General features: G+C 44.5%; 1 protein-coding gene across 1 annotated transcript in view; it reads left to right on the top strand.

Moving 5' to 3' along the window:
* The window catches only part of LOC125281948 (ral guanine nucleotide dissociation stimulator-like), a 71,093-nt gene extending 47,399 nt beyond the window's left edge, over window positions 1-23,694 (top strand). Inside the window, exons 3-10 of the mRNA XM_057312858.1 lie at window positions 16,737-16,811; window positions 18,481-18,848; window positions 19,622-19,837; window positions 20,215-20,318; window positions 21,502-21,576; window positions 22,008-22,727; window positions 23,104-23,225; window positions 23,418-23,694. Coding sequence (XP_057168841.1) covers window positions 16,737-16,811; window positions 18,481-18,848; window positions 19,622-19,837; window positions 20,215-20,318; window positions 21,502-21,535 — 797 coding nt within the window. The 3' untranslated portion in view covers window positions 21,536-21,576; window positions 22,008-22,727; window positions 23,104-23,225; window positions 23,418-23,694. The remainder of the gene's footprint in view (window positions 1-16,736; window positions 16,812-18,480; window positions 18,849-19,621; window positions 19,838-20,214; window positions 20,319-21,501; window positions 21,577-22,007; window positions 22,728-23,103; window positions 23,226-23,417) is intronic.
* Window positions 23,695-26,748: the final 3,054 nt, after the last annotated feature.

Here is a 26,748-nt window from a genome sequence, read left to right as displayed (position 1 = left end):
CAGCCCTCACTTCCAGGGCTGGCACGTCTCTGTCCTTTGTGCTTCTAACACTGCCAGCTGCCCCCTGTTTCCATGCACGCTCCCAAGCTCCCTGTTTCAGTGTTGTTCACGCGCTTTCTGGAGCGCCGGTTTTCAGTCTGGTCACACGCACTCCTGAACTCCCAGGATCAGTCCAGTTGCAGTGAGCACTCCAGAGTGCCGATTTTCAGTGTGGTTGCACGCACGCTCCCAAACTCTCGGTTTCCAGTCTAGTTGGAGTGTGCGCTCTAGAGCTCTGGTTTTCAGTCTGGTTGCACACGCGTTCCCAGGTCTCAGTCTGCTCTCTCGCGGGTGCTGGTCCACGAGTCTGGCCAACTCCCCAATGCAGGTGGCTACTGCTTCCCAGTGCCCAAGCGTGGCGGCTCCCTCCCCCTTCCGTTTATCTTCCGTTATCTGTGTGCAGATTCATGGCTCCCCACTTCGTACGTCAATACTCAGCACTGGAGATGTTCATTTGTAGAGATCCAGATGTATCTTCCTGTATCTCAGGCTGATTTCGTGGGTGTTCAGGCTGGTCTGGTAGATATCCAGCTCGACTCAGGGGACCAGCTGAGAAAGGGGTCCCCTACTCCTCCGCCATCTTTTCTCCTTCCCCAGAAGAAAGGTTTATCCTAATAACATATAAACTTCCCAAGCTAAGTCGGGAATAGAAAATTGAACAAGCTACTAGCAGTGAAATGAACCAGTAATCAAAAAACTCCCACAAAACCAATGTCTTGGATCAGATGGCTTCACAGGTGAGTTCTACCGAATTCAAATAGGAGTTAATACCTACTCACCTCAAACTATTCTGAAAAATGGAAGAAGGGAAGTTTCCAAATTCGTTCTACAAAGCCAGCATTACCATGATACCAAAAGCAGATAAAGACACTACCAAAAAAGGGGGGAAAAAACCAACAGGCCAATATCTCTGAGGAACACAGATACAAAAACTGTCTACAAAATATTAGCAAACCAAATCTGATACATTAAAAAATTATTTACCACAATTAAGTAGGATTTTTCCAGCAATGCAAAGGTGTTCGATATTCACAAATCAATCAACATGATACATCACATTAACAAGAGTAAAGGATATAAACCATATGATCATTTCAAAAAAAAAAAAAAGCATTTGACAAGGTACAGCACCCAGTGATGACAAAAATGCTCAACAAAGTAAGATTAGAGGGAACGTACCCCAAAATAATAACAGTAACCATATATCTAAAACACACAGCTAACGTCATACTCAGTGGTGAAAAACTAAAAGTTTTGCTTCTAAGATCAGAAAGAAGACAAGGATGTGCACTCCCAGCACTTTTGTTTAATATAGTACTGCAAGTCCTGACCTCAGCAGTCAGACCAGGAAAAGAAAGAAAAGGCATCTAAATTGGTAAGGGAGAAGTAAAACTGTCACTATTCGTGTATAGCACGATAGCACGATACTATATCTAGAAAACTCTAAGGACCCTATCAAAAAAAAAAGTCACTAGAACTCATAAATTCAGTAAAATTACAAGATGCAAAATTAATACACAGATCTGTTCCATCTCTACGCACTAAGAATGAAATAGCAGAAAGAGAAATTGAGAAAGTAATCCCATTTACAACTGCACCAACGATTAAACACACACACACACACACACACACACACACACACACACACACACACTTGGGAATAAATTTAATGAAAGAGGCTTTAAGACCGGGACTCTGAAAACTATAAATACACTGATTTAAAGTCATGACACACACACAGAAAGTAAAGACATTCGATGTTTGTCGATTGGAAGAATTAATATTCTTAAAATGTCCATACTATCTAATCCACAGATTTAAGGCAATCCCTATCAAACACCAACAGCATTTTCCACTGAACCAGAACAGACCTAGAATTTGTATGGAGTCGCAAAAAATCCTAAATATCCTGGAGCATGGCTGGAAGTATCACAATTCCAAACTTTAATTTACGGTACAAACATGTCGTAATCAAAACAGTATGGTACTGGCACAAAAATAGACACACAGAGCGATAGGACAGAATAGGAAGCTCAGAAATAATTCCACAACTATATGGTCAATTAATCTTCAACAAAGGCCACAAAAGTATACAGTGGGGAAAATAAAGCCGCTTCAGCAGATGATCTTGGGGAAACTGGACAGCAACGTGCAGAAGAATGAAACTGGACCACTTTTTTTCCACCATAGACAAAAATTAACTCAAAAAGCTTAAGGACCTAAATATGAGACCTGAAACCATAAAAATTTTAGAAGAGAGCACAGATAATTTCTCTGACATCAGCTGTAACAACACTTTTCTAGATATGTGTATATGATCCTTTTAGTGTATTACTGAATTTGGTTTGCTAATATTTTGTTGAGGATTTTTGTAAGTGTATATTAGGAATATTGGCCTGTAATGTTTTTCTTGCAGAATCCTTGTCTGGATCAGGTATCAGAAGAATTCCAGTTTTATAAAATGAGTTTGGAAGAATTCCCTCCTCCTTTATTTTTTGGAAGAATTTGAGTATTAATTCCTTTTTGAATATTTTGTAGAATTCACCTGTGAAACCATCTAGTCCTGGAGTTTTGTTTTTTGGAGGTTTTCAATTACTGATTCAACCTGCTTACTAATAATCTGTTCAGATTTTCCATTTCATCAGGATTCAGTCTTAGCAAGTTGTATGTTTCTGGGAGTTTTATCAATTTCCCTTAGATTGTCCAATTTTTTGTATATAATTGTTCAGAGTAGTTTCTTATGATCTTTGGCATTTCTCTGGTATCACTCTTTCATTTTTTATATGAGTTCTGTCTCTCCCTCTCTCTCTCTCCTTGTTTTTGGGGGTGGGGGAAATCTAGGTAAAGGCTTGTCAATTTTATTTTCAGAGAATCAGTTCTTAGTTTCGTTGGTATACTCCATTATCCTTTTAGTCCCGCTTCATTTTTCCCTGCTCTAATCTTTGTTATTTCTTTCCTTCTAATAACTTTGGCCTGATGTGTTCTCTTTCCAGTGCCTTAAGGGGTAAAGTTAGGTTGTTTGTTTGAGACTCATCTAGTTTCTTGAGGTTTCATTTATTACTAGGCATATGTGGTTTTTTAAATCCATTTATGAAACAGAAATGAACACTACATTCAGTCATAAATTAAAACAAAACCTAAATATCTTTTGGGGCGCCTGGGTGGCACAGCGGTTAAGCATCTGCCTTCGGCTCAGGGCGTGATCCCGGCGTTATGGGATCGAGCCCCACATCAGGCTCTTCTGCTATGAGCCTGCTTCTTTCTCTCCCACTCCCCCTGCTTGTGTTCCCTCTCTCGCTGGCTGTCTCTATCTCTGTCGAATAAATAAAATAAAATCTTTAAAAAAAAAAAAACCTAAATATCTTTAGAGTTCAGTAATTCATCTGTTGTGTATAACACTCAGTGCTCATCACAAAACCCAAATATATCATGAGGTTTCATGTGTCCTCACACTTTTCTTTAAGCTTCTAAAGCATATTGTAGAATTTTTTATAAATTGTAAATTTTCCGTATGAGATATGTGAGTTTGCCTGTATTTTTTTAATCCGTTGCTTTTATTGAGTTTATGGAGATGACTATGACTAATTATCCACCCTTGTCTTTGTGCAAACAATGAAAACAATTAAAGCAGTGTTTCTCAAACTTTGGTGTGCATTAGAATTGCCTGGAAGACTTGTTGATGCCAAAGGTAAATCCCACTGGATTCTGATTCAATAGTTCTCTCGAGGGCTAGAGTATTTGCATTTCTGACAAATGTGTAGGTAATGCTGCTGGCTTTGGGGCCATATTTTTGAGAACTGTGGAATTTGTCGAGCCTCTGGGACCTTAACTATCATCTAATAATTTTTTTTATTTTTCATACACATCATAAATATACTTTAAACTATATTATAGGCAGCTTGTGTTGAAAACATAGTGCGTTAGTACTGTTAGAATCAGAAAGGCAGTTTCTATCTAACTGAATTCTGACTACGACAAGTAAAGGGTATGGAGTCACAGGGTCAGAAGAGTTAGTGAATAAAGGATATTTGGCTGGAATATAGATGCTCCTTCCAAGTGTTCTGTATTATGGTAGCAATTGAAAACAGCAATGTGGGAGCTCTGTGACCTTGGGCTCAAACCGTTCGGATTAAGCTTGGGATTCCTAATATTTCAATGAGGTTGAACTAGAGGACAGCAACTTTCAGCTACAACATGCAGCAGTGTTAACTACAGTGATTGTGTAGCACATGACATTCTCAGGACTTACAGCTGTGGTTTGTACCTTTGATCCCCTTCATTCAGTTTTCCCTCCTGTCACCCCGTGCCTCTGGTAACCATAAATCTGATCTCTTTTTCTATTTGTTTTTCTATTTGTTTTATGTTTTAGGGTCCACATATAAGTGAGATCATCTAGTATTTGTCTTTCTCTGCTGACTTATTTAGTATAATGTCCTCAAGGACCATCCGTGCGGTCTCAAATGACAGGATTTCCTTATTTTTATGGCTGAATAGTATTCCATTGGATATACAGACTACATTTTCTTTATCCATTACTCTGTTGATAGATACAGGTTGTTTCCATATCTTGGCTATTGTAAATAATGCTGCTATGAACATGGGGTGGCAATACTTCTTCAACAGGCTAACTTCTTTTTTTTCAACATGTTAATCTCATTTTGTTCAGCTATGTAACCAGAAGTGGAATTGCGGGATCCTTTGGTTATTTTATTTTTAATATTTGAAGAAAGTTCATAGTTCTTTCCATACTGGCTATGCCAATTTACATTCCCACCAACAGTGCACAGGAGTTCCCTTTTTTCTACATCTTCATCAACATTTGTTATCTTTTGTCATTTTGATAATAATTATTCTAACAAGAATGATATCTCGTTGTGGTTTTTGTGGTTTTGATTTGTGTCTTCGTAAAGATTAGATGTTGAACACCTTTTTTTTTTTTTTTTTAAGATTTTATTTATTTATCTGACAGAGATACAGACAGCCAGCGAGAGAGGGAACACAAGCAGGGGGAGTGGGAGAGGAAGAAGCAGGCTCATAGCGGAGGAGCCTGATGTGGGGCTCGATCCCATAACGCCGGGATCACGCCCTGAGCCGAAGGCAGACGCTTAACCGCTATGCCACCCAGGCGCCCCTGAACACCTTTTTTATGTGCTGGTTGTCCATTTGTCTTCTCTGGAGAAATGTCTATTTAGGTCCTTGGTCCTTTCTTTAGTTGGTTTCTTTTTTCTTTTCTTTATTTTTTTACTTTCTTTCTTTCTTTCTTTTTTTTACATACAACTGAGTTGTATGAGTTATGTATATATTTTAGGTATTAATTTCTCTTCAGATACATGATTTGCAAATATTTTCCCATTCCATATGTTGCATTTTCATTTTGTTGATTATTTCTTTCACTGTGAGGCTCTTGAGTGTAGTACCACTTTTTTTTTTTTTTTATTTTGTTGCTCGTGCTTTTGGTGTTATTTTTAAAATATACTTACCAAGACCAATGTCAAGTAGTTTATTCTCTATGTTTTCTTGTAGGAATTTTATGATTTCAGGTCTTCCCTGTAAGTCTTTTATCTATTTTGAGTAAATTTTTGTGGATGATGTAAGATAGGGGTCCAGTTTTGTTCTTTGACATGTGAATATCCACTTCTCCCAGCATCATTTACTGAAGAAGCTGTTTTATTTTTCTCCATTGAGAATGCCTCCCTTCTCAAAAACCGTATGTGTCTGGGTTTATTTCTGGGCTCTCTCTTGTGTTCATTAGTCTATGTGTCTGTTTTTATGCCACTACCATAAGATTTTGATTTACTATAGCTTTATAATACAGTTGAAATCAGGCAGTGTGATGCCTCCAGCTTTATTCTTCTTTCTAGAGATTGTTTCGGTTATCCAAAGTCTTTCATTGTTTCATTCAAATTTTAGGATTTTTTTTTTTCTTACTGCAAAAAAGTCATTGGAATCTTGATAGGAAATTCATTGAGTCTATTGGTGGCTTGGGTAATTAACATTATTTCTTGCAATTCATAAACATGCAATACCATTCAATTCATTGGTGGGTTTCTTTTTTTGTATCTGTCATCAATGTCTTGTTTTCCGTGAAGAGATCTTTCACCTCCATGCTCAAGTTTATTTCTAAGTATTTTGTTGTTTTTCTCCCTAACATAAATGTTCTTTGTATCTTTTCCCTTATATCTTTTTCAGGTAGTTTGTTGTTGGTGTATAGGAATGCTACTGCTAGGTGTACATTTATTTTCTATCCTACAACTTTACTGAATTCATTGATTAGACCTAACAGGGTTGTTTTTATAGTCTTTAGGATTTCTATATGTCACCTGCAAATAGAGACAGTTTTAACTTCTCCCTTCCCAATTTTTATGCCTATGATTTCTTTGTCTTGTCTGATGGTTCTGCTAGGACTTCGAGTACTGTATTGAATAGGAGTGTTGAGAGTGGGCACCCTTGTCTTGTTCCCCATCTTACATGACAAATTTTCAGTCTTTCACCAATGAGTGTGATGTTTGCCGTAGCTGTGGGTTTGCCGTATGTGGCCTTTATTGTGTTGAGGTACGTTTCTTCACGATCCAATTTGTTGAGGGTTTTTATCATGAATGCATGTTGTACTTTGTCAAATGCATGTCAAATGCTTTTTCTGTATCTATTGAGATATTCATATGATTTTTATCTTTCATTCTGTTAATGTGATGTGTCACACAGTGATTGATTTGCATATGTTGAACCATCCTTGCACCCCCTGGACAAATCCCAGTTGATCGTGGTATATGGTCCTTTAAGATGCTGCTGAATTCAGTCTGTTAATACTTAAAGAGAATTTTTTCATCTATATTCATCGGGGACACCAGTATATAATTTTCTTTTCTTGTAGTCTTTTTATTTGGTTTTGGTATCATGGTGATACTGGCCTCTTAAAATGTGTTTGTGTGTATTCCTCTTATGTTGATATTTTTGGAAGAGTTTAAGTAGTATAGGTGTTAATTCTTCCCTTACGGCAGGTCTAGTAGTGAGGAACTCATTTAGCTTTTCTTTGTTTGGAAAAGTCTTTGTCTCTCCTTTATTTCTGAAGGACAGCTTTTCCAAATAAAGCATTCTTGGCTGACAGGTTTTTTTCCAAGTGGAGATGTTTTGACCTGGAAGTTTCATTGAAGAAAGGTGACCATGATCTTGCTGCCCTAGGCCAGAGTTTTCTGCACAGCCGTATTTCCTCTGACCCTCTAAGGAGGCATGGAAATCTGCCAGGGAACAAAGCCACACAGACAACCTCCTCACGTTAAACCCAACCCCCTGACAAGGGGTGGTGAAAGGCCAACCAGGCAGAGCAGCCTGAACAGCCAAGCAGCAGGCCCCTCCCCCAGAAGACAGACCGGAAGAACAGGTAAGTGACACGCTTATTTCCTACAGGACTGCAAAACTCCAGCGCCAGGGGAAACTAATATATTGAGGTCCAGGTGTTCCCTCAAGACTCATTTATACTTCAAGCTAAAATTTTACATTTATTTAATTTTTTTTACCTTGTTACCATCTCACATACTCTTATTTCCCAATTTATGATTTGAAGTGGGTTTTTATATTTTCATATCTACCTTTTATACTTTTTATACCTCATACCAATCCTTTTCACACTACTCCATTTTGTTATGTATGTGAAATGTATATGATATATGTTATATATATGTTTTATATATAAGTTCCAGATTGTTTGCAATTTTGGGACATGGTGTCTTCTAAGACAGAGACCAAAAATCAATCAGGAACAGACAGATCACCCCGCCTTGTCCACCCTGAGTGCTTATAGTCTCTCTGCCCCACTGTAATGACTGTTTTGGATAATCGTGACTTTGTTTGGGTATCTGTGGTAGCTTCCGACCACTTGGAGTATTTTCTAGAGGGCGTCTTCCTTGGTTTGTGGTTGATATTTTGGACTCTGTGTATTCGCTCAACCATCCCTCAATAGAATGACTAGAAGGAGAACTCTCAACAAAGAAAAGAACCGGAGACCATGTCCTCTGCCACAGAACTAATTTTAAGGATATAAGCATGATGTCAGAGGTAGCGTTCAGGATGGCAATCGTAAAATCAATAGCTAGGGTAGGAAAAAGCATTAATGACAATATATAATATATGAGGGCAGAAATGAGATCTAATCAGGCTGAACTTAAAAATGCTATGCATGCGATGCAGGCTGAATTGGACGCTCTGACAGCCAGGGTCAGTGAGGCAGCAAAGATAATAAGTGATCTAGAAGATGGGCTGATGGAAAGGAAGGAAATTGAAGAAAATAGAGAAAAACAACCCACAACACATGAAGAGAGACTTAGAGAATTTAATGGTACATTGGAAAGAACCAATATCAGGATCATTAGGACAAAGAAGGCGGGCTGGAAGGTATATTTGATCAAATCATGGCTGAGAACTTCCCAAATCTGGGGAAAGAAGCATGCATTCACGTCCAAGAGGCAGAGAGGACTCCTCCTCAAATCAATAAAAATAGTTCAACACCACGACATATAATAGTGAAGCTTGCAAATCCTAAAACCAAGGAAGCTATGCAGAGAGTAGCTAGAGGGAAGGGATTTCTTACATACGGAGGGAGGAACATCAGAATAACATCAGACCTGTCCACAGAAACCTGGCAGGCGAGAAAGGGCAGGGTAATAAATGAGAAGAAAATGGAGCCGAGTACCTTATTTAGCAATGCTATCATTCAGAATGGAAGGAGAGATAAAGAGTTTCCAGGATAGACAAACTGAAAGAACATATGACCACCAAGCCATCCCTACAAGAAATAATAAGGGGGATACTGCAGGCGAACAGATCCCGAGGGTAACAGACCAGAAAGTAACAGAGACAATCTACAGAAACAGGGATTTTAAATACAATGGCACTAAATTCATAGCTTTCAATACATATTCTGAATGTAAATGCTCTGAATGTTCCAATAAGAAGACAAACAGTACAAGATTGGATTTTAAAAGTAAGACCTATCCGTATGTTGTCTACAATAGACTCGGTTTGAACCTAAAGCCCCTCCAGATTGAAAGTGAAAGGATGAAGAACAATTTACCACACTAATGCACCTCAAAAGAAAGCTGGGGTAGCAATCTTCATATCAAACAGATTAGATTTTAAACTAACGGCTGTAGTAAGAGATGTAGGGGGACACCGTATCATACTTAAAGGGCCTATCCAGCAAGAAGACTTAAAAATTATAAATTTCTATGCTTCCAGTGTGGGAGCAGTCAATTATATAAACCAATTAATAACCAAAGTAAAAAAACTTATCTATAAAATACGTTAATGGTGGGAGACTTCACCACTTCACTCACAACAATGGACAGATCATCTAAGCAGAAGATCAAAATAGAAACAACTTAAAAGACATTATCACTGAGGTTAAAACACAATCCACAAGACGGGAGACCGTAGTGCAAACCATGTGTCTGAAAGGGGCTCAATATCCGGAATATACAGAGAACACATAAACTCAGCAACAAAAACCAAACCAAATGTAATGTGTCAATGTGCAAAAAAATGTGAATACACATCCTCAAAGACACGCACATGAAAAGGAATTTGAAAAGATACTTGACTCACTAATTTTTAGGGAAATCCACATTTTATTTTATTTACTTATTTTAAAAAATATTTATTTGACAGAGAGAGACAGCGAGAGAGGGAACACAAGCAAGGGGAGTGTGAGAGGGAGAAGCAGGCTTCCCACTGAGCAGGGAGCCTGATGCGGGGCTTTATCCCAGGACCCTGGGATCATGACCTGAGCCGAAGGCAGATGCTTAATGGCTAAGCCACCCAGATGCCTCAGAAATCCACATTTAAAAAAGCAGTGAAATAGCATTTTTCATCAAGATGACTCTTCCACACACACACACACACAAAGAATTAGAAGAAAAGAACAAGTGTTGGCAAAGATATGGAGAAATTGAAACCTTGTTCATTGTGTGTGGTAGGAATATTTGAGCATAGTTGTGAAATCAGTATGGTAGTTCTTAAAAAAAATTAAAATTAGACTTACCCTGTGTTCCAGTAATTCTGCTTTTGGGGTATATACCCAAATTAATTGACACCATGGTCTTGAAGATCTGTCTGAACATACATTTTCATGCCATCATTAGTCATAATAACTAAACCATGAAAACAATCCACTATCTGTCCAAGGAGAAACAGATGTTGTTTATACACACGATGGAATAAGAATGAATAATATCTCAGAAGAGGAAGAAAACACTGACATATGCCACAACATGGGTGAACTTTTACATTAAGTGCATTCATAAAAATGCAAGCTTTGACTCCACTTTTGGGACCTACCCAAAGTAGATTCATAAAGACAGAAAGTAGAATGGTGTTGCCAAGGGCTGGAATGAGGCAGTAATGGTAAGTTTCTGATTCATGGTGTAGAGTTTTAGTTTCACAAGATGAAATGAGATGTGAAGTTGGGTTAGACGGAGGTTGTAGAAAGGGTATTAATGCATTTAATACATTTAAAATGTATTCCATGAACTTAATGTACTTAATGAAATATAAACCTATAAATGGTAGATTTGTAGACGGTAGATGGTAGATTTTTGATTATGTGTATTGTATGTCAATAAAAATATTTTTTCTTTAAAAACTGCAAATACAGAGAAATGAACACAGGACAATTTAGTCTTGCCATTTTGGTGCTGCTATTTTGTCTCACCCATTTTCCTGGAGACAACTTTGATCCAACAAAATGTTCTCATTCTGTGCCCACTTAAAAGCTTAAAATCAGAATTTTCCAAAACATGAAAATTTTTTCAAAACGGTATTTTCAGAGTTAATTTAATAAGACATTTTATTCCTTGATCAATTTTTAAAAATGTAGCACAATTTAAAATTCTATTTTATCTACTTTAACTTTAATTCACTGATTTTAAAAATCAGAATCAATTTTTTATGCAAATGGCTTGGATTTTTTATCCATATCATAGTCTACTGACTGTGGGTTCTGCTGTTTTACATTTTGCTTATGTGTCATTATTTTTACCAAGTCAACTTTCCTGATGCCCATTATGAATATTAAAATATTTTTTGCCCAGTTTTATTGATATAATTGATCACTGTATATAATTGACACACTGTGTATGTGTAAGGTATTATGTGATAAGAACTCTCAGAATTTACTCTCTTAACACCTCTCAAACCATAGAGCGGTATCAACGGCAGTCATCATGTTGTACTGTAAATCCCTGTTATTTATCTTAAAACTGGAAGTTTGTACCTTTTCACCATTCACTCAATCCCTGCCCCCACCCTCCCCTCTGTTTCTTGTTACTTTAATCTGATCTGTTCTTCTGAATTAGTTTTCCGCCTTTTCTTTTCTTTGTTTTAGATTCCACATAAAAGGGGAAAATGTCTATGTATCTATCATCTATATAGTATCTATCTCCCTATATATATCTATACCTACACATATATAGTGTTTGCCTTTCTCTGTCTCACTTGTTTCACTTGGCATAATGCCTCTAAGTCCAAAACTGTTATCACACTTAGCAGGATTTCCTTTTCTTATGGCTGATTAATATTCCATTATGTAGGTAACACTTCTTTATCCATTCACCACTAATGGGCACTGATGTTTTCCTTGTCTCAGCTATGGTAAATAAAGCTTCTTGCACATGGAAGTGCAGGTATTTCTTAGACATATTCCTTTGTTTTCTATGGAATGTTCCCAGACGTGGAGCTGCTGCACATACCGTGGTTCTGTGTTCAGTGTGTTGAGGACGCTCCATACTGTTTTGCACAGTGCCGGCGCCAGTGCGCATAGGCTCCTTTGCTCCATATCCTCACCAGCATTTGTTGTCTCTTGTCGTTGTTATGACAGCTGCTCCAATTGATGTGATAGGTCATTGCGCTCTGGGCTTGCGCATACCTGCTTATCATTTGTTTATGTTCTCTGGGAAAGTGCCAGAGCACTGAACACTGTCTCTGGGGTCCAGGGGCAAGACCAGTCTCCATTAGACCTTCAGGGTCCTCGTTTGGACATACAAGGGTGGGTGCAGAATCACTCTTCTGGCTGAGGTGAGGGTGCTGGAATAGTAAAGAGGACACCATGGGAGTGGACAGAAAAAGGAGGAAAGGGAGGTTTCTGTGGTCCCTTATTCTGCTCTTGGAGCCTGGAGATCCTGCTCCTTTGCCACTCTGACTCTGGAAAGCCACTGCCTTGAGGACACCCAGATAAAAGCACCCCTTTCTTTGGTGCTGTGCCTGCCTGGGGCTGTACCACTAGAGACAGAGAACGTGATGCAGGGTGCTTCCTTGTCCGTGGTGCCTCATCAGTTCTGCTGGAGATACTGGAGAAGGAAGAGTCAGGCAGAGGCCATTGTGGTTGTCCCCTTGCCCAGAAACAGCTCGAAACTTTTAGTTGCGCTTCTCCCTACAGTCTAGCTTGTTAAAAGGGGAGGTGGGCTCCAAGATCTTCTCCGTTATTCATTCAGTAACTATACCCTAAGCACTCCCCTATGCCAGGTACCTTGGTGGACCCATGAGGAGAGCTGAAAATACCAAGAGCTCCCTGCTTTTAGGGGCTCACAGTCTAGAGATGGACAAAGCACAAACCAAAGACGTGAAAGAAAAGAGCAAGTGCTATATACGACGACTGAAGTGTGTAATGAAGGAAGGCTGGGAAGTCATTGGATAGGAAAATATGAAAGGCCTCACTGAGGGTGACATTGCTGAAAACAGATTGACAAAAGGGAGCTAGACCTGCACAAGTCTGTGTGCAGTGTGTCAGAAAGAAGGGACCGCTGTTGCAGACACTCACTAACAGAGCTGGTTTGGCCAGAGGAGGTGAAAAAGGCAGCCCCCATGGCTGGAGGGACACTAGGAGGAGAGCAGAGGGGAGGGAGGAAGGCAGGGAGAGGTGCTGAGGCCTGGGAGACTGTTACTTATCTATTGTTCCTATGTTACTGCCTTGCCCCAGTAGCCTGAATCTTAAAATGTATATATTTAATTTCTCACAGTTTTTGTGGGTGAGGAGTCCAGGCACAAATAAGCATAGTTCCCCAGGCTCAAGGTGTGTCAGAGGCTGTAGCAGTGACTGAGGCTAGACTGGCAGAGGATTTTCTCCCAAGTTGGCTCACATGATTCGGGAAGCTGTTTGGACTCAGAATCTGAGTTCCTTTGTGTCTTCTGGCCTTGGCACAGGCCAGGTTCTCTGCCATGTGTGCTTCTACACAGGGCAGTTCAAAATATCTGTGCTCGATTTTTGGTTCAGAGATCAAGAAGAAAAAGGGAAAGGGAGTGAGACGCAGACCACAAGAAAAGTAACTAGGAAGTTAGAAACTCTTTGCAATTGAAACTTAGACATCACATTTCATCACATTGGCTGCATCCTATTGGTCAGAAGCCAGTAACTAACCACCTAATGGGTAGAGAGTGATGCCTATACCACAAGTCTGGATCGGTGGGAGCCACTGTGAAGGCTGCGCCCCTCATAGACAAAAATGAGGCAACTGGGGCGCCTGGGTAGCACAGTCGTTAAGCGTCTGCCTTCGGCTCAGGGCGTGATCCTGGCGTTATGGGATCGAGCCCCACATCAGGCTCCTCCGCTAGGAGCCTGCTTCTTCCTCTCCCACTCCCCCTGCTTGTGTTCCCTCTCTCGCTGGCCGTCTCTCTCTGTCAAATAAATAAATAAAATCTTTTTAAAAAATTTTAAAAAAATGAGGCAACTGGGTCTCATTCTAAATATAATGGGAAACAATTGAACAGTTTAACTACAGAGGACAGCAATATCTGCTTCTTCGTTCATTTCCACCCCATCATAGTGCCCACATTTACACAAGGCCAAGTGGGAAAGTGTTCCAATATTACATTGTTGGAACCCAGGCCTCTGTTGAGCGGCCCTCCATGCCAAGTCCCACCCCTTCTTGTAATTCTTCCATCCTGAAAATTGTGCTTCAGATACACAGGGGACCACCCCACCCATGTTACATTATCCACATACACCTGATGATGTCTCTAAGAAGTGGATTTTAGCCTGATCCCCACTAAGCAGCTTGGGAAAGTGGGGAATATGTGAGAGACACAATGATTTAGGACTCAGAACTGGGAAAACAAAGAAAAAAGGTCTGAATTCAGCTCTGTCTCCTGAAACCTCAGACCCTGGTTACATTTCCAGAGAGTGGTGGCTATGGCATTTTTGGCTCATAGTGTACAGTTAAGGAGATGACATGGGGGAGAAAAGTAAACAGTTCATTGCCAAGAGACGGCAGAGGCCAAGGTACTGGAATCTTGAAGAAGCGACCTCACTTCCTTGGTGATAGGCCCCAATTGAACTTAGAACTCTGGTAACCAGGCACATCCATTCAAAGAAAGCCTGCTTTCCAGCTCACTTGACTCGAGACGTTCAAGAGAACAAGATGTTCTGTTGCTGTATTCCTACTTTCAGGGGCTTTGGCCCAGAAAGTCCAGAGAGAAAGACTTTCACATCATTGTAGTCGTCGTCTCAGCCCGCTTTTCCGAGCCCTCTGGACATGTGGCAGGAGACACCAACAGGTAACACAGGGCAGCTCAGAGCAGCCCACTGGAGAGCAGGCAACAACAGTGATCCTACTTCAGCAGGCCCACACCTCTTGCCCCTCACTAAGTGTGTGTGTGTATGTGTATGTGTGTGTAGAGGAGGGGGCAGAGGAAGGATGCCCTTCCTGGGCAGAAGCAAGCTGCCAGGTGTTGGAACCTGGCCCATCTTTCATGTTCACACCCCAGGTCATAGCAGGCAGGATGAGAAGCTGAGTGCTGGGGACCAAGCTCAACCACCTGTATGTTAATCATGAGCCCTAGGGTTTCATCTGGCTTCCTCTTTGTTGGATGTCTTTTCTGCTGCTTCTCTTAGCCTTAACTGGAGAACACGATTTCTAATGGGGGTGGCCCCTTGTGGCAATGTCCCGTGAGGCCACTAATGTCTCTTGGCCCCATATATATGGGGCACTGCATTTTCGGAGCTGCACCCAGGAGATCATTGATGAGCTGGTCTGTGACTTTAACTATTCCAACTCCCTAGACAAGTGTCAGGTGCACCAGACCACCCAGGATCAGTGCTGCCTGAGGTGAGAATGGGAAGAGGGTTCTCCACACCCAGGGCCCCCACACAAATATGGGGACAGACCTAGGGCCCTCCTATAGTGTTTCCACATGAGTGTCCCTCAGGCCCAACCACAAAGTAATCCCAACATCTACACCTCCACCACCAGCTATGGGATAAGGTAGGAAGACTCTTCACATATATGGGAATGGTAGAGAATATAATTAATGTTTTTTTTGCAGTTTAGGGGCGTAGGTTATTTTGTTTTGTTGTGTTTTATTTTACTTTTCCCGAAGCCATGAGTGTCTTTGTACTGTTTTTATTATTTTCCCTACTCACCCAGGTATCCTGTGTAGAACCCAGCTCCACTGTCCTTGGAGAACTTGTCTAAGGCCTTATAAATCCTCACACTAAATAGGGTGATTGAACATAAAAGGAATGGTGGGATGAAGTCATTCTATATGTTTCTCTATAACGCGTCATTTCTCAGAGTACATCAAATCATTGTAGGTCCACCAGGTCACAAGCTGTGTCCTTATATGTCTTTTTGGACCTCCGTAAAGGAGGTCGTCAGCCACAGTAATTCAGCCTTTCAAGGCTGGTGGAACTTGACATGATTCAATTCTGTTGCCATTTCAGCAATGCTGCAAGGAACACTTAAGTGTCTTAACAAACATTTTTAGCTGCTAGATCTGCCAGAACATAGAACCACAGATTGGGTGGAAGGCCTCTGATGCCTCCTGGCCCAGGTAGCTGGCTCTATCTTTTCAGAGTTCCACCCAGGACATCTTTGATGAGCTGCTCCAAGGGTTCAGCTACTTCATCTCCTTTGACAAGCAGCAGGTGCATCAGGCCACCAACAACATCCAGTGCTGGTCTGGGGTGAGAATGGGTCCAAATTCATGTCCTTTCTCAGGACCCACAGATGATCAGGGCAAGGCCAGAACCCACACTAGAAACAATTGGCTGCCCTGTGGCCTGCCAAGGAGGGTGGTTTCCCCTGAACCTTTCTCCCCATGTCAGGAACAGACCAGGCCTCATCAGCATGGGAGGAATGCCATGCATTCCATGCTCTGGACAGTTCTCAGGCCCAACGTCTATGATCTCAAGCAGCGTTGGAGATGCTAAGCTTCTGCTTTCTCCTGTCTGCAGTAGGGATGTTTACCGATGACTTAAAGGCATAGAGTTCTTAATAAAGGCTATTAAAAGAGAGAAATGCTATTGTTGCTCAACTAACAAAATGGGTTAAAGGGAACAATGGTTTATCATTTCACCCCTAAAGCCAATTGCACCTTTAAGCCTAGAGCCCTTTTCTGGGCGGGCCTTCAAGTCCCTTTTCTTGCACAAGTTCCCGAAGCGTTGGGAGTCTCTGGTCTGAACGCCAGACCCTGATCTTCCTGGTGGTTCATGGAGTTGAAGCTGAGTACACTGCGCTCCCCCCCCCCCCCCCCCCGTCTTTCTGGTGGGGAAAAAGAAGTAATCCTGTCCCTGGACGAGGCCTGCACGATGCTGATGCTCAGAGAAGGCACAGTGGAGCATTTCGTACGCTCCCTGGTACCATTCTTCCCAGATATAAACATATCAAATATCACAATTTTCTGCATAATACCATGTGTTCACTTCACCCCAACAGGTCCTGGGCCAGCAGTTCAACAGGTGAATGCCCACCCCAGGCACAGCACAGGAGTGAGACTCCCACCTACTAGCTGTATGTCTTGGGAATGTCACTGTACCTCTCTGAGCTTCACTTTCCTCTTCTGAAAAATGGGGTGGTAAGAGGCTGAATCTCATAGGGTTACTGTAGGAAATCATGGGAGAAAACACGGCACGGGCTTATCTGGGGCCTGGCTCTGTAGAAAAGGCTGCTGAACATGCTGGGCATCTTCATGTTTAGTAGTTCTCGCTCTCCAGTGAAGCAGCTCTCAACCTCAACCCTCACAGGCCTGTGGCCCTTCTGGGTTTACAAAAGCAAATGGAAAGCTCATAGTTTTCCTGTTTGCAAAGGACTTCTGAGATTCCATCTAGTTGGTCCTGGCACTGGTCCTTTATGTGACCAGATTAGGGAGTCACTGGGGGCAGGCAGAGCCGCCCAAGGTCCACTCAGTATTTGGAAAGTACTGGTTAGGAGTCATTCATTCAATAATATGTATTAGGCATGTAGTAATGCAGGCACTTTCCAGTCACTAAGATAACTCAGTCGACAAAGTAGATACAATGTCTGGGTCTCAATTTTAGTCAGAGGGTCAGATAGTCACTCTACACATCATAAGCACCCATGTCCATAGTTCATTAGATGTGACATCTTCATGGCCTACTCTAGGTGTGACTAGATCCACCCGTGTTTGTACCATTATGATGGACTATAACAAGTAAAAACACGGTCTTTCGGTCCAGAAGGAAAGACTGCTGCCTCCACAAAGCAGGGTGGGAGATACAGGGGTTGTGGCTGGGGAGGGACTTTCAGAGCCATAGATCTCACAGATCTCTTGGTTTCCATGGGAGGGCTGAATTTGGGGGGCTTCCTGAAGAAGCAAATGAGTCAAAAAGAGCTATGGATGGGCCTTCAAGCCCTCTGGGAAGCAGAGCACAATCTGGGCTGAGTTGGTGCCTAAAACATCCACCCCTTTGGTGGTCTCATCTTGCTCTGCCTGCTCCTTTCCGTATCCACCTCTGCTGACCACAACTGGGGCCAATAATAGAAGCTGTGGTGAGCAGACCACTCACAAATCTGCCTCAAACTTAAGCCCTGATACTGGTCTGCATGGAAGACAGAGTAGACTAGACCTATGGCCGTGAAGAGTGTAAGTGGAAAAACCACTCATTCAGGTTTTCTGGATGAGCAAACCACTGCAAAGACAGCTACAGAGGGGTTGGAAGTGGCCTGGGGCCATCTTCTGGGACCCACACAGAAAGAACGGTGCTGTGGGAGTAGCACGTGCAATGAAAGGCCAGGCCTCTGACTGTGCTCCACATATGACTTGAGGTAAAGGGGGGGGGGGGGTTCTGTACATCTGAAGTGCCATGACTGGGACCTGAAAAACCATGCCCCCATTCTCCTGCTGCAGCGGGAACTTCTGGAGCCTGTAGAGGCAGAGGGTAAGGGAGATTGCAGTTTGGGAAGGCTATCTGGAATGGGGCTCATGGATTGGAAATTCATTGGATATATTTTTTTAATATTTTCTTATTATGTTATGTTAGTCGCCATACAGTACATCCCAAGTTTTTGATGTAAAGTTCCATGATTCATTACTTGCGTATAACACCCAGTGCACCATGCAATACGTGCCCTCCTTAAGGCCATGGTATATGTCCTGTTTTTGGAAAGGCACATGGAAAGTCAGTGATGTGGATGAACCTTTCTCTTTAACCTGCTCCAGTGCCAGCTCCAGGGCTCCTTCCAGTTGCAGAGCCAGAAAAAGGGCCTTCTATGGAGCTAGAGGCAACCCCAGCTCTGCATCGACCATCACCTGCAGTGTCAGAGCCAGCCTCCCCTCCATCAGCTGTTGCAGAACTGGAACACATGCTCCCATCATCTCCATGTGTGCCGGGTGCTGAGCTGCAGTCAGCTGGACCATCAGCTTTCCCAGGAATTTTCACTCCAGCTCTGACAATAGACATAGAGCCCACTGTGACCCCAGATGGTTCCTGCTGTGTCACCCCAAAGAACCAGCTGGGTGAGGAGAAGCCTGACCTCCTGGACTTCCCTTCCAGGCTTGTGACAGAGCAACTCACATATATGGATACGGTGAGCAGTTAGGCTCTCAGGGTGGGGCAGGGACAAGCGTTTCTTCTGCTCTCGGCTGCCTCACACCTGCCTTTCCCTGATGTGGACTCCTATGGTCTGGGACCAAATCTCAGCTCCACCACTTCCCAACCCTGTCAACCCGTCAAGGCGCTTAGCCCCAAGCTTTCACTGTCCAGCTGCGGACTGTAGCGAGAGACCCTGATAAGCACTGATACGGAGGTACTAGGGAGAAGAAATGAGCCAGAATGGAGAGACCAATGGGCAGGCCCTGGTCCCGTGGGTGGAGGAGGGCAGCTCCCTGTGTTCAGTCAAGTCCATGGGTCGCCCACCCGCTTGTTTTGGAGGCTGAGTACCCTTAGCAATTACTAGGTATCTGATGTGTACTTAAGTGCAGGGCAGATAGATAAACCTGTGGTTGTAGCTATCATGTGAGAATGTGCATCTGAGAGGGGAGTAGAACCAGAGGGATGAATAGTTGGAGGGGAAGAGTCCCCCTTGGGAGGAGCCACCTTGAACAGCAGCGTGGAGCTTGGAGTTTGTGAGGATGATCAGGATGCAAATGCCCTGCTTCCTTCCCTCATCTCTATTTGCTCCTGGGCCATCCTGTCCTGGGCCCCTCAGTGAAAAAGAATGGAGTGACATCCAGGGACTCCAACCAGGCTCAGGCCACATTCTCAGCTTTCTGAGCTCTAGCTCTGACCTGTGACCCCTATCTAAGACACTAGTCTTGCATGTGAAATAGCTGGGTGAACAAACCTCCCCCTGTTCTCTAGGAGCTGTTCAAGAAGCTGCTGCCCCATCAGTGCCTGGACTCCGTCTGGTCCAAGCGCAATAAGCCTGGCAATGAGCACCTGGCACCCACAGTCCGGGCCACTGTCGCCCAGTTCAACGGTGTGGCCAAGTGTGTCATCACCACCTGCCTTGGCAACCCAAGCATGACAGCCCGGGACAGGGCCATGGTGGTGGAGCACTGGATCAAGGTGGCCAAGGTATGCAACGGGAAGCCCAGCCGAGGTGCTCTCCTGAGTCTCGGGCACTGCTCTTCCCTTGATCAGGTCTCAGGGTGGAAGGCCCTGGTCTTTGCCCTAGGGACTGTGCAGTCCCTAGGCTCTTCCTTCCAGAGGCTGACTGTGACTTGCATGGCCCAATGTTGGGATGCTCTGTTCCTCCTTGACTTCTTCCTTGGACTGAGGTAAAATCCTTTGTCTCTCAGCATTGGGACTCTTTGGGCCTTATATGTGCCCTTCGGCAGGTCCCTGGACATCTGCTTCATCCAGGAGGAGTGATTTAAACTGAGGGTGACTGAAGCTCTAGAGAAAATCAGCCTCCTCTACCCACGTGACAGCTCATTCTCTTCCCTCCCCAGGCCTGTCAAATCCTGCAGAACTACTACTCCCTGAATGCCATCGTCTCGGCTCTGCAGACTGTCTCAATATACCACCTCAAGAAGACATGGGAGAAAGTTTCCAGGTGAGACGGTCTCTCTGCATGGATGGACCAGGATGGATGAGGGGTCTCCCAGAGGCCTGTCCTCTTCCCCCTCAGCCAGCTTGGACCTCCTCGGAAGCAGCAATCCCTGACTACAGGACCTGGGCTGGCAGGCGGGTCTCTCAGCCTCTCTGGAGAATAGGCCACCATGTCTCCTGCTTTAGAAATCAGTTTTCCTAAATGTTCCCCCACAAGGCTGAGCTGAATAAATATTTTCATGTGTTTACTTTACAACCACTAAACTCTGCCCAATTGAAACCAAAATTGACCAAAACAGAGCTGCTCAATTAATATGGGAATGGAGTCATAGGATGACCTACATCAGAGCTCTCTCCCATGTCCTACAAAGACCTTAGTGCTCAGAGGAACCCAGAGAAAACTGTTATCCAGGCAATTTGACACTTTGGGGTTCTCAAATAAAAGGGACTTGCACTCAACCCTGCCACATTATTCCTCCAATCGTCCTGCCTCCTTTCCCTCTATTCAGGAAGTGCTTTCAAAACTTTAAAAAGCTGGGCACTGAAGACAACCCACAGAGCAGGAAACTAGTCATCAAGGTAGCATGGAAGGTGCAGGTCTGGAAAGAGAAGAAGGGTGTGAGGGAACAGGGTCCTGCATGGATGAAATAGGGAATGGCCTGAAGCATTCCTTGGAGAGGGGAAGCCTTTGGCATGAATGTGGTGACAGGTTGGGGTGAAGATTCCGTTGGGGGTGGAACAACCAGGTGCTGCTCAACCAGATTCCCTAGCCTAGACACCCTGTCTCTCTGTGTCAACAGCTAGTCCAGATGGACACCTGTACAAACCTTGAAAGCCCAGAGGACAGGGCTCTGCTCAGTGAAGGGGTTGGGATGGGTTGAGGGCCACAACAATAATGATAGTAATACGATACTGAGTCCTCAGGAGACGATGGGAGGTAGGTAGAATTCTCACTTTTCCTGATGAGAAAACAGGCTCAGGGAGGCCAGGCTTCAAGCTCAGGGTCACACATAGAGTGAATGTTGGAGCTGAGATTTTTCTAGAATCATCACATGGCATGCTTAAGGATAATGTTTATCAGTTATCAGCTGACTTAAGTCAGATATCTAGGGTCTGAATTAAAAGATGGTGGGGGCAAGTGGACTGAGGGTATTACGGTCTCAAGGATCTTGTCCTTGGCCCTACAGGAGCAACCATCTAATAAATCTGCCACCCTGGTGATGGCCCTCCGGAGAGCCTAGAAGAAGAGGCTGCAGAAGAACGTGAGTGTGCCTGAGGCCCAGGGCCTCCAAAGTCAGAGGAGAGGGGCTTCTCCCTGAGGGCTGGAAGCCTCCAAATCAGTACAGGTGGGACTTCCACTCCAGCTCCACTTCCTGTTGCTTCTAAAATTCTTGTTTCAAAGTGACCAGCAGGAGGGTCTAGAAAGCTGGATCCAGAATGGGTTTCGGGATGGGGAGGAGCCCAGGACTATATACACTGTGATTTTCTAAAAGCAGGCCCTGGAGGTGATTAGGAAGAGTATGATGTACTTGGAGGGTGAGGGGAAAGGGAATTGAGGGGAGACTGCTAAGGGTCCTAGGCTGCTCCATGTGGGAAACTGGGGTGGGCCAGGAGGCTGCAGCATTTTCAGTGGAGGGTCCCTGTGGGCACCAGAGAGCAGGGACTCATCCCAACCCTACTGCTCATGACACAGGGTGTTGTCCCCTAACTTGGCACTTTCCTCACTGAACTGGTGATGCTGGATATTGCAATGGAGGACTATCTGGAGGTGGGTGAGCCTGAGGATTGTGGGGGAGGGACCAGAATCCGGAGGTTTGGGAGCAGAGCGCCCCTGTACTGAGCCCTGAGCTCTCAGTACTTGGCAAACCTCCCCTCATGACAGCCTCACGGCTACCCTGTGAGCCTGGGGGCTGTTGCCCATCTCAGGGATGAGCGAGGTGAGGCTGCAGTTAGGCCACGGCTCCCGGTGCCGAAGACTGGTGAAGCAGCAGAGCTTCCTGAAGGCAAAGCTGCGTGAGGTCTGTCTGAGTGGACCTCAGCCTCCCCCGGTGAGTTTGCCCGTGGGGGGAGAATGAAGTCAGGACCCTCCACGTCAGCAAGCACCTCAGTAGCCGCAGCAGCCCCTTCCTGCCTGAGGCTTCGGCCTCCCCTACTGTCTTCCGAGAGGGTGGTGCTGCAGGGTCCCGACCTGTAGCCAGTCCATCTGTCCCATGTCCTCCTTTCTCTGGACCCCAGAGCCTGGCCTACATCCCAGGCCCGCTATCTGTGTATGCACGGCCCCCTCACGGGTCCTGGCCATGGTGCAGCATGAGAAGGGATGGGAATCAAGTGCTCCTAAGAACCAGGGGCCTCATTCTGATGGACTTTGTCTGCTTTCCAGGGGAATGAGATCAACCACCACAAAAGAAATAAGGTGAGCATATGTGGCGCTTCCCGCAGGGAAGGGTAGGGAGTGGGCCTCAGAGATGTCCCTGGGAAGAACATTGCTTGGCTCCATGCCCTCCACCTCACATTTCCTGGGATCCCTTGAGAAGAAAGCAGTGCAAGACCCATCCCATTAGGAGATGGGGACAGACACATGGCATCCAGGAGAACTTCCCGGAGGAGAGGCTACTGATATTCACCTCTGAGAACAGGTGGAGACCGGATGAACCTCTAGGCTGGAGGGTGGCCATGTGTGCCAGGACCTGGGATGGGTCCCCGGTCCTGCTGCTCAACCCTCACCAGACCCTGCAGCTCCCCCCCCCCCCCAGGCTCCCTATACATCCTGTGCTTCTCTCTCTGCTCAGGAATACCAAGTCATGACGGACATCGTGCTGCTCCAGGTGGCTGCCAAGAATTACACCCTAGAGCCCAAGGATTCTTTTCGGGCCTGGTTCCAGGCTATGGAGTCGCTCAGCGAGGCTGAGAGGTGAGGCCCATCAGGATCTGGGTCGGTGAGGTTCGGGGTAGACTCTTTCTGCTGGCCACTCCTGGGATCCTCCTTCCCTGGGCAGCCTCAGGCCTTGTTGCCGGGGCGCCAGACTCCAGCTGTGGGCAAACACTGGCAGGGACTCTTGAATGGAAGCTCCTGGGCAACTCACAGGTGTCCCTCTGTCCTTAGCTACACCCTGTCCTGCCAGCTGGAGCCCTGGTCCTAGCTGGTCAGCAGCACTCAAGAAGGAGAAGAACTGGCCGCAGTCAACCTCAGGGCTGAGCAAGTGTCCAGTGGCCCTGCAGGGATTCCTCAGCAGCTGGGGATTTGCGGTGCATGCGCCCCATGTGTTCCACACCCCTTCCTCCCATCTATTTAGTTATTTGACGGGGGGCAATATTTATTCTCTTAAATAGTAAGTGGTAAATTCAAATATTATTATATTAAAGCCTTTTTTTCTTTTAGAGCCCAAGAGTGTGGTTTGTTCTTTTACTTCCTACAGTAACGTAAAAGATATAGACTCTCATATTCATTCCTGAACTAAGGAATCTTAAAGCGTCATCAGCTATTGTATGTGGGAGGAAGGAGAAGAGCCAGTCCTCCTCCCTAGCTACTCATACAATCCCGAATTCCTCCATCACCACAACTGTGCCTGGAAGTTTGTTGAATGTTCCCTTCCTCGGAGATAGAGCAGAAAAGACTGTCCCAGGTCTTGACCTCCTGAGTAGGAAAGTCAAAAGTGTGGACCTAGGCCTGTATCCCCATTGCTGATGCTCTGTGCTACTGATCTGCACTTATCACTCAGCTACGGGATCATTAGTCACAGGGCAGGGGGGTTTCACCATCCGTGTACACTCCCAAAGTACTGAAGTGTACACATTTCCCAAACACTGACCACATTATAAGGTGGCCTCAGTGGTCACATAACCCAGAACAACTATAAATGGATTTAACAGCCAGCTCTGGCATAGTCATTAGAGTGAAACTCACATAGAAAGTCCACATGCTCCTGGTCAGTCCACTGATTCTGAGAGCTAAGAGGCCCCATGTAGGACAGTGCAGGCCAACAGCTGTCATAGCTGAGGTCATTGCTTGTACATGGCCCAGAGCAGTTAAGAATCAGGAAGATAATTTAATGTAATTTATGACATCACCATACCATGAGAAATGCTCAAATCCTGTAAGTCCATACCCAAGATACAGTGGCAAATAGGAATTTAAAGTAAAACTTGGCTTTTAGCTTGGTGCCCATCACCCTTGTTGCAAATCTCCTAAACAGCTGGGTTAGGGAGTGTCAGTGTTCACTCCGTGCCTCCTTTACTTTCCCCATTGTGCAATCTTGGCACCCTTGTCACAGATCATTTATCTATGTACGTGTGAGTTTATTTGGGGGCTCTCTGCTCTGTTCCACTGGTCTATCGGCCTGTTTTTATGCTAGTACCATTCTGTTGGATTACCGTAGCTTTGTAATATGCTTTAAAGTCAGGAAGTGTGGGGACTCCATCTTTGTTCTTCATTCTCAAGATTGTTTTGGTTATTAGGGGTCCTTTGTGGTTCCATATATATTTTAGGGTTTGTTTGTTTGTTTGTTTCTATGCAGTGACATTGGGATTTCTGTAGGTCGCTTCCTCTAGGACCTGGTGGTTGACCTTACTGTTTAGTGTCCCAGAGTCTTAAGTTGTGCCTGTCATGTGTGCACGAGCCCAGAAGTGCCTATACATGAATGATCAGATCAGGCCAGCAAACTACAACCAAGAAACAACCAGCGGAGGGCAAGTGACCTCTTTTTCATCTTTGGATTCTAGAACTGTGCTCTCCAGGGTGCTAGCCTCTAGCCACATGTGTCTGCTTATAATTAATTTTACACCAACATTCAGCGAATTAAAATAACACCACATTGCTCAGTCACACTAGCCACATTTCAAATGTGCGCATACTAATTTGAATCTCAGGTGGTAAGTTTGGAGGTAAGAGCTGCAATGTGCCTGTAGAACTGAGAGTGTGAAAGCTGATTCATTCAGCATCTCTGTCTCATTCGAAGGTTTGTAACTGTGATCAATTCTTGTTGAAGGGCTCTGACTCCACCAAGTATAGAGAACTTCTGAGAACCCACAGGAAATATCAGGTTGATGCCGTATGACCCACACAACCTCAACTAGAGGAGGAGGAAAGGGTGAGCCCCTCTAATTGATGTGTTTCTATATATCATATTTGTGTTTCTATAGATTTTCTTGTGGAGAGCATTCAAGATTCCAGCAGTGAGGAGGATGACTCTCCAGGTAGGGAACAACACTCAGGTAGGAAGCAATGCAAGAGGGTTCCGGGTACAGTTGGGTTGCACCTGCTGCTCTGGAGACTGAGGAAGGTGGATAGGAAAGCAGAAGGGGTAGGGAAATATATGTACAAGTCTAATTTGTTCATTTCATATTTTAATGACATATTAGTAAGAGGAATGGAGTCCATAGGCATCAGGTGTGCTGTGTTTGCAATCATTTTTGCTTTCCTATTTAAAAATTCTTTCCCATGGGGGCGCCTGGGTGGCACAGCGGTTAAGCGTCTGCCTTCAGCTCAGGGCGTGATCCCGGCGTTATGGGATCGAGCCCCACATCAGGCTGCTCTGCTATGAGCCTGCTTCTTCCTCTCCCACTCCCCCTGCTTGTGTTCCCTCTCTCGCTGGCTGTCTCTATGTCTGTCGAATAAATAAATAAAATCTTTAAAAAAAAAAAAAATTCTTTCCCCTGAAACCTGTACTTCCTTCTCTTTCCCACTGCCAGATGTCAAAGCTTAGGTTCTGTTTCATTAGCACCTCTTGGGATTTTGGTATCTTTCTTGTTATTAACCTTGATGGATGTAATCTGGTGCGACCCAACAGACACTTGAATCTGGATACAAAGTTCTAGCATGAGCCAGGAGGTAGATGAGAGGTCAACTCTCTCCCTTTTAACGTACAGAACTAGTAACATTATGTTCCTGTCCTGTTTGCTCCTCCTTAAAGGCCACTTCCATAGCTAGGTGAGTTGAAGAACCTTTCCTCTGGAATTATGCATATGCTCCAATGTCCTTTAGCTCATCCCAGCCTCCATACCTCACCCAAGTCTGAACTGTGAATGTGCTTCCATCTGAAAGAGGCCCATGTGCAGCTGCCCTGGAGACCCTCCATGGCCGGCAGGGATTCTAGAGGACTGTATGAGGAGCTGCTGGGCCCATTTCACACACCAGCTTTTACAGCCCTGCTGACCTGGTCACCTGGCATTGACCACAGGACACAACCTCTCTCTGGGCAGCAGGGCAGGGAGTCAGTGCTCCTCTCAGAACCCACTGCCTCAGCCACACATTGGCCCTGCCCCCCACACCTTGGTCATGCCTACCCCAGGCCTGCCCAAAGCCCACCCTCCCAGTCCTTCCAAGGTTCAGGGCAAACTCCGGCAGGTAGTGTGTGTTTATGTGATCGCATCAGCTGTAGAGCCCCTGTTGCCCCACGTATAGACTAAGGGAATTTAGACAAGTTAGCTTACTTCTG

Source organism: Ursus arctos, unplaced genomic scaffold (genome assembly GCF_023065955.2).
Source record: "Ursus arctos isolate Adak ecotype North America unplaced genomic scaffold, UrsArc2.0 scaffold_16, whole genome shotgun sequence".
NCBI lineage: Eukaryota > Metazoa > Chordata > Mammalia > Carnivora > Ursidae > Ursus > Ursus arctos.
The sequence above is the reverse complement of the archived record's forward strand: the minus strand, read 5'-3'. Positions and strand labels throughout refer to the sequence as shown.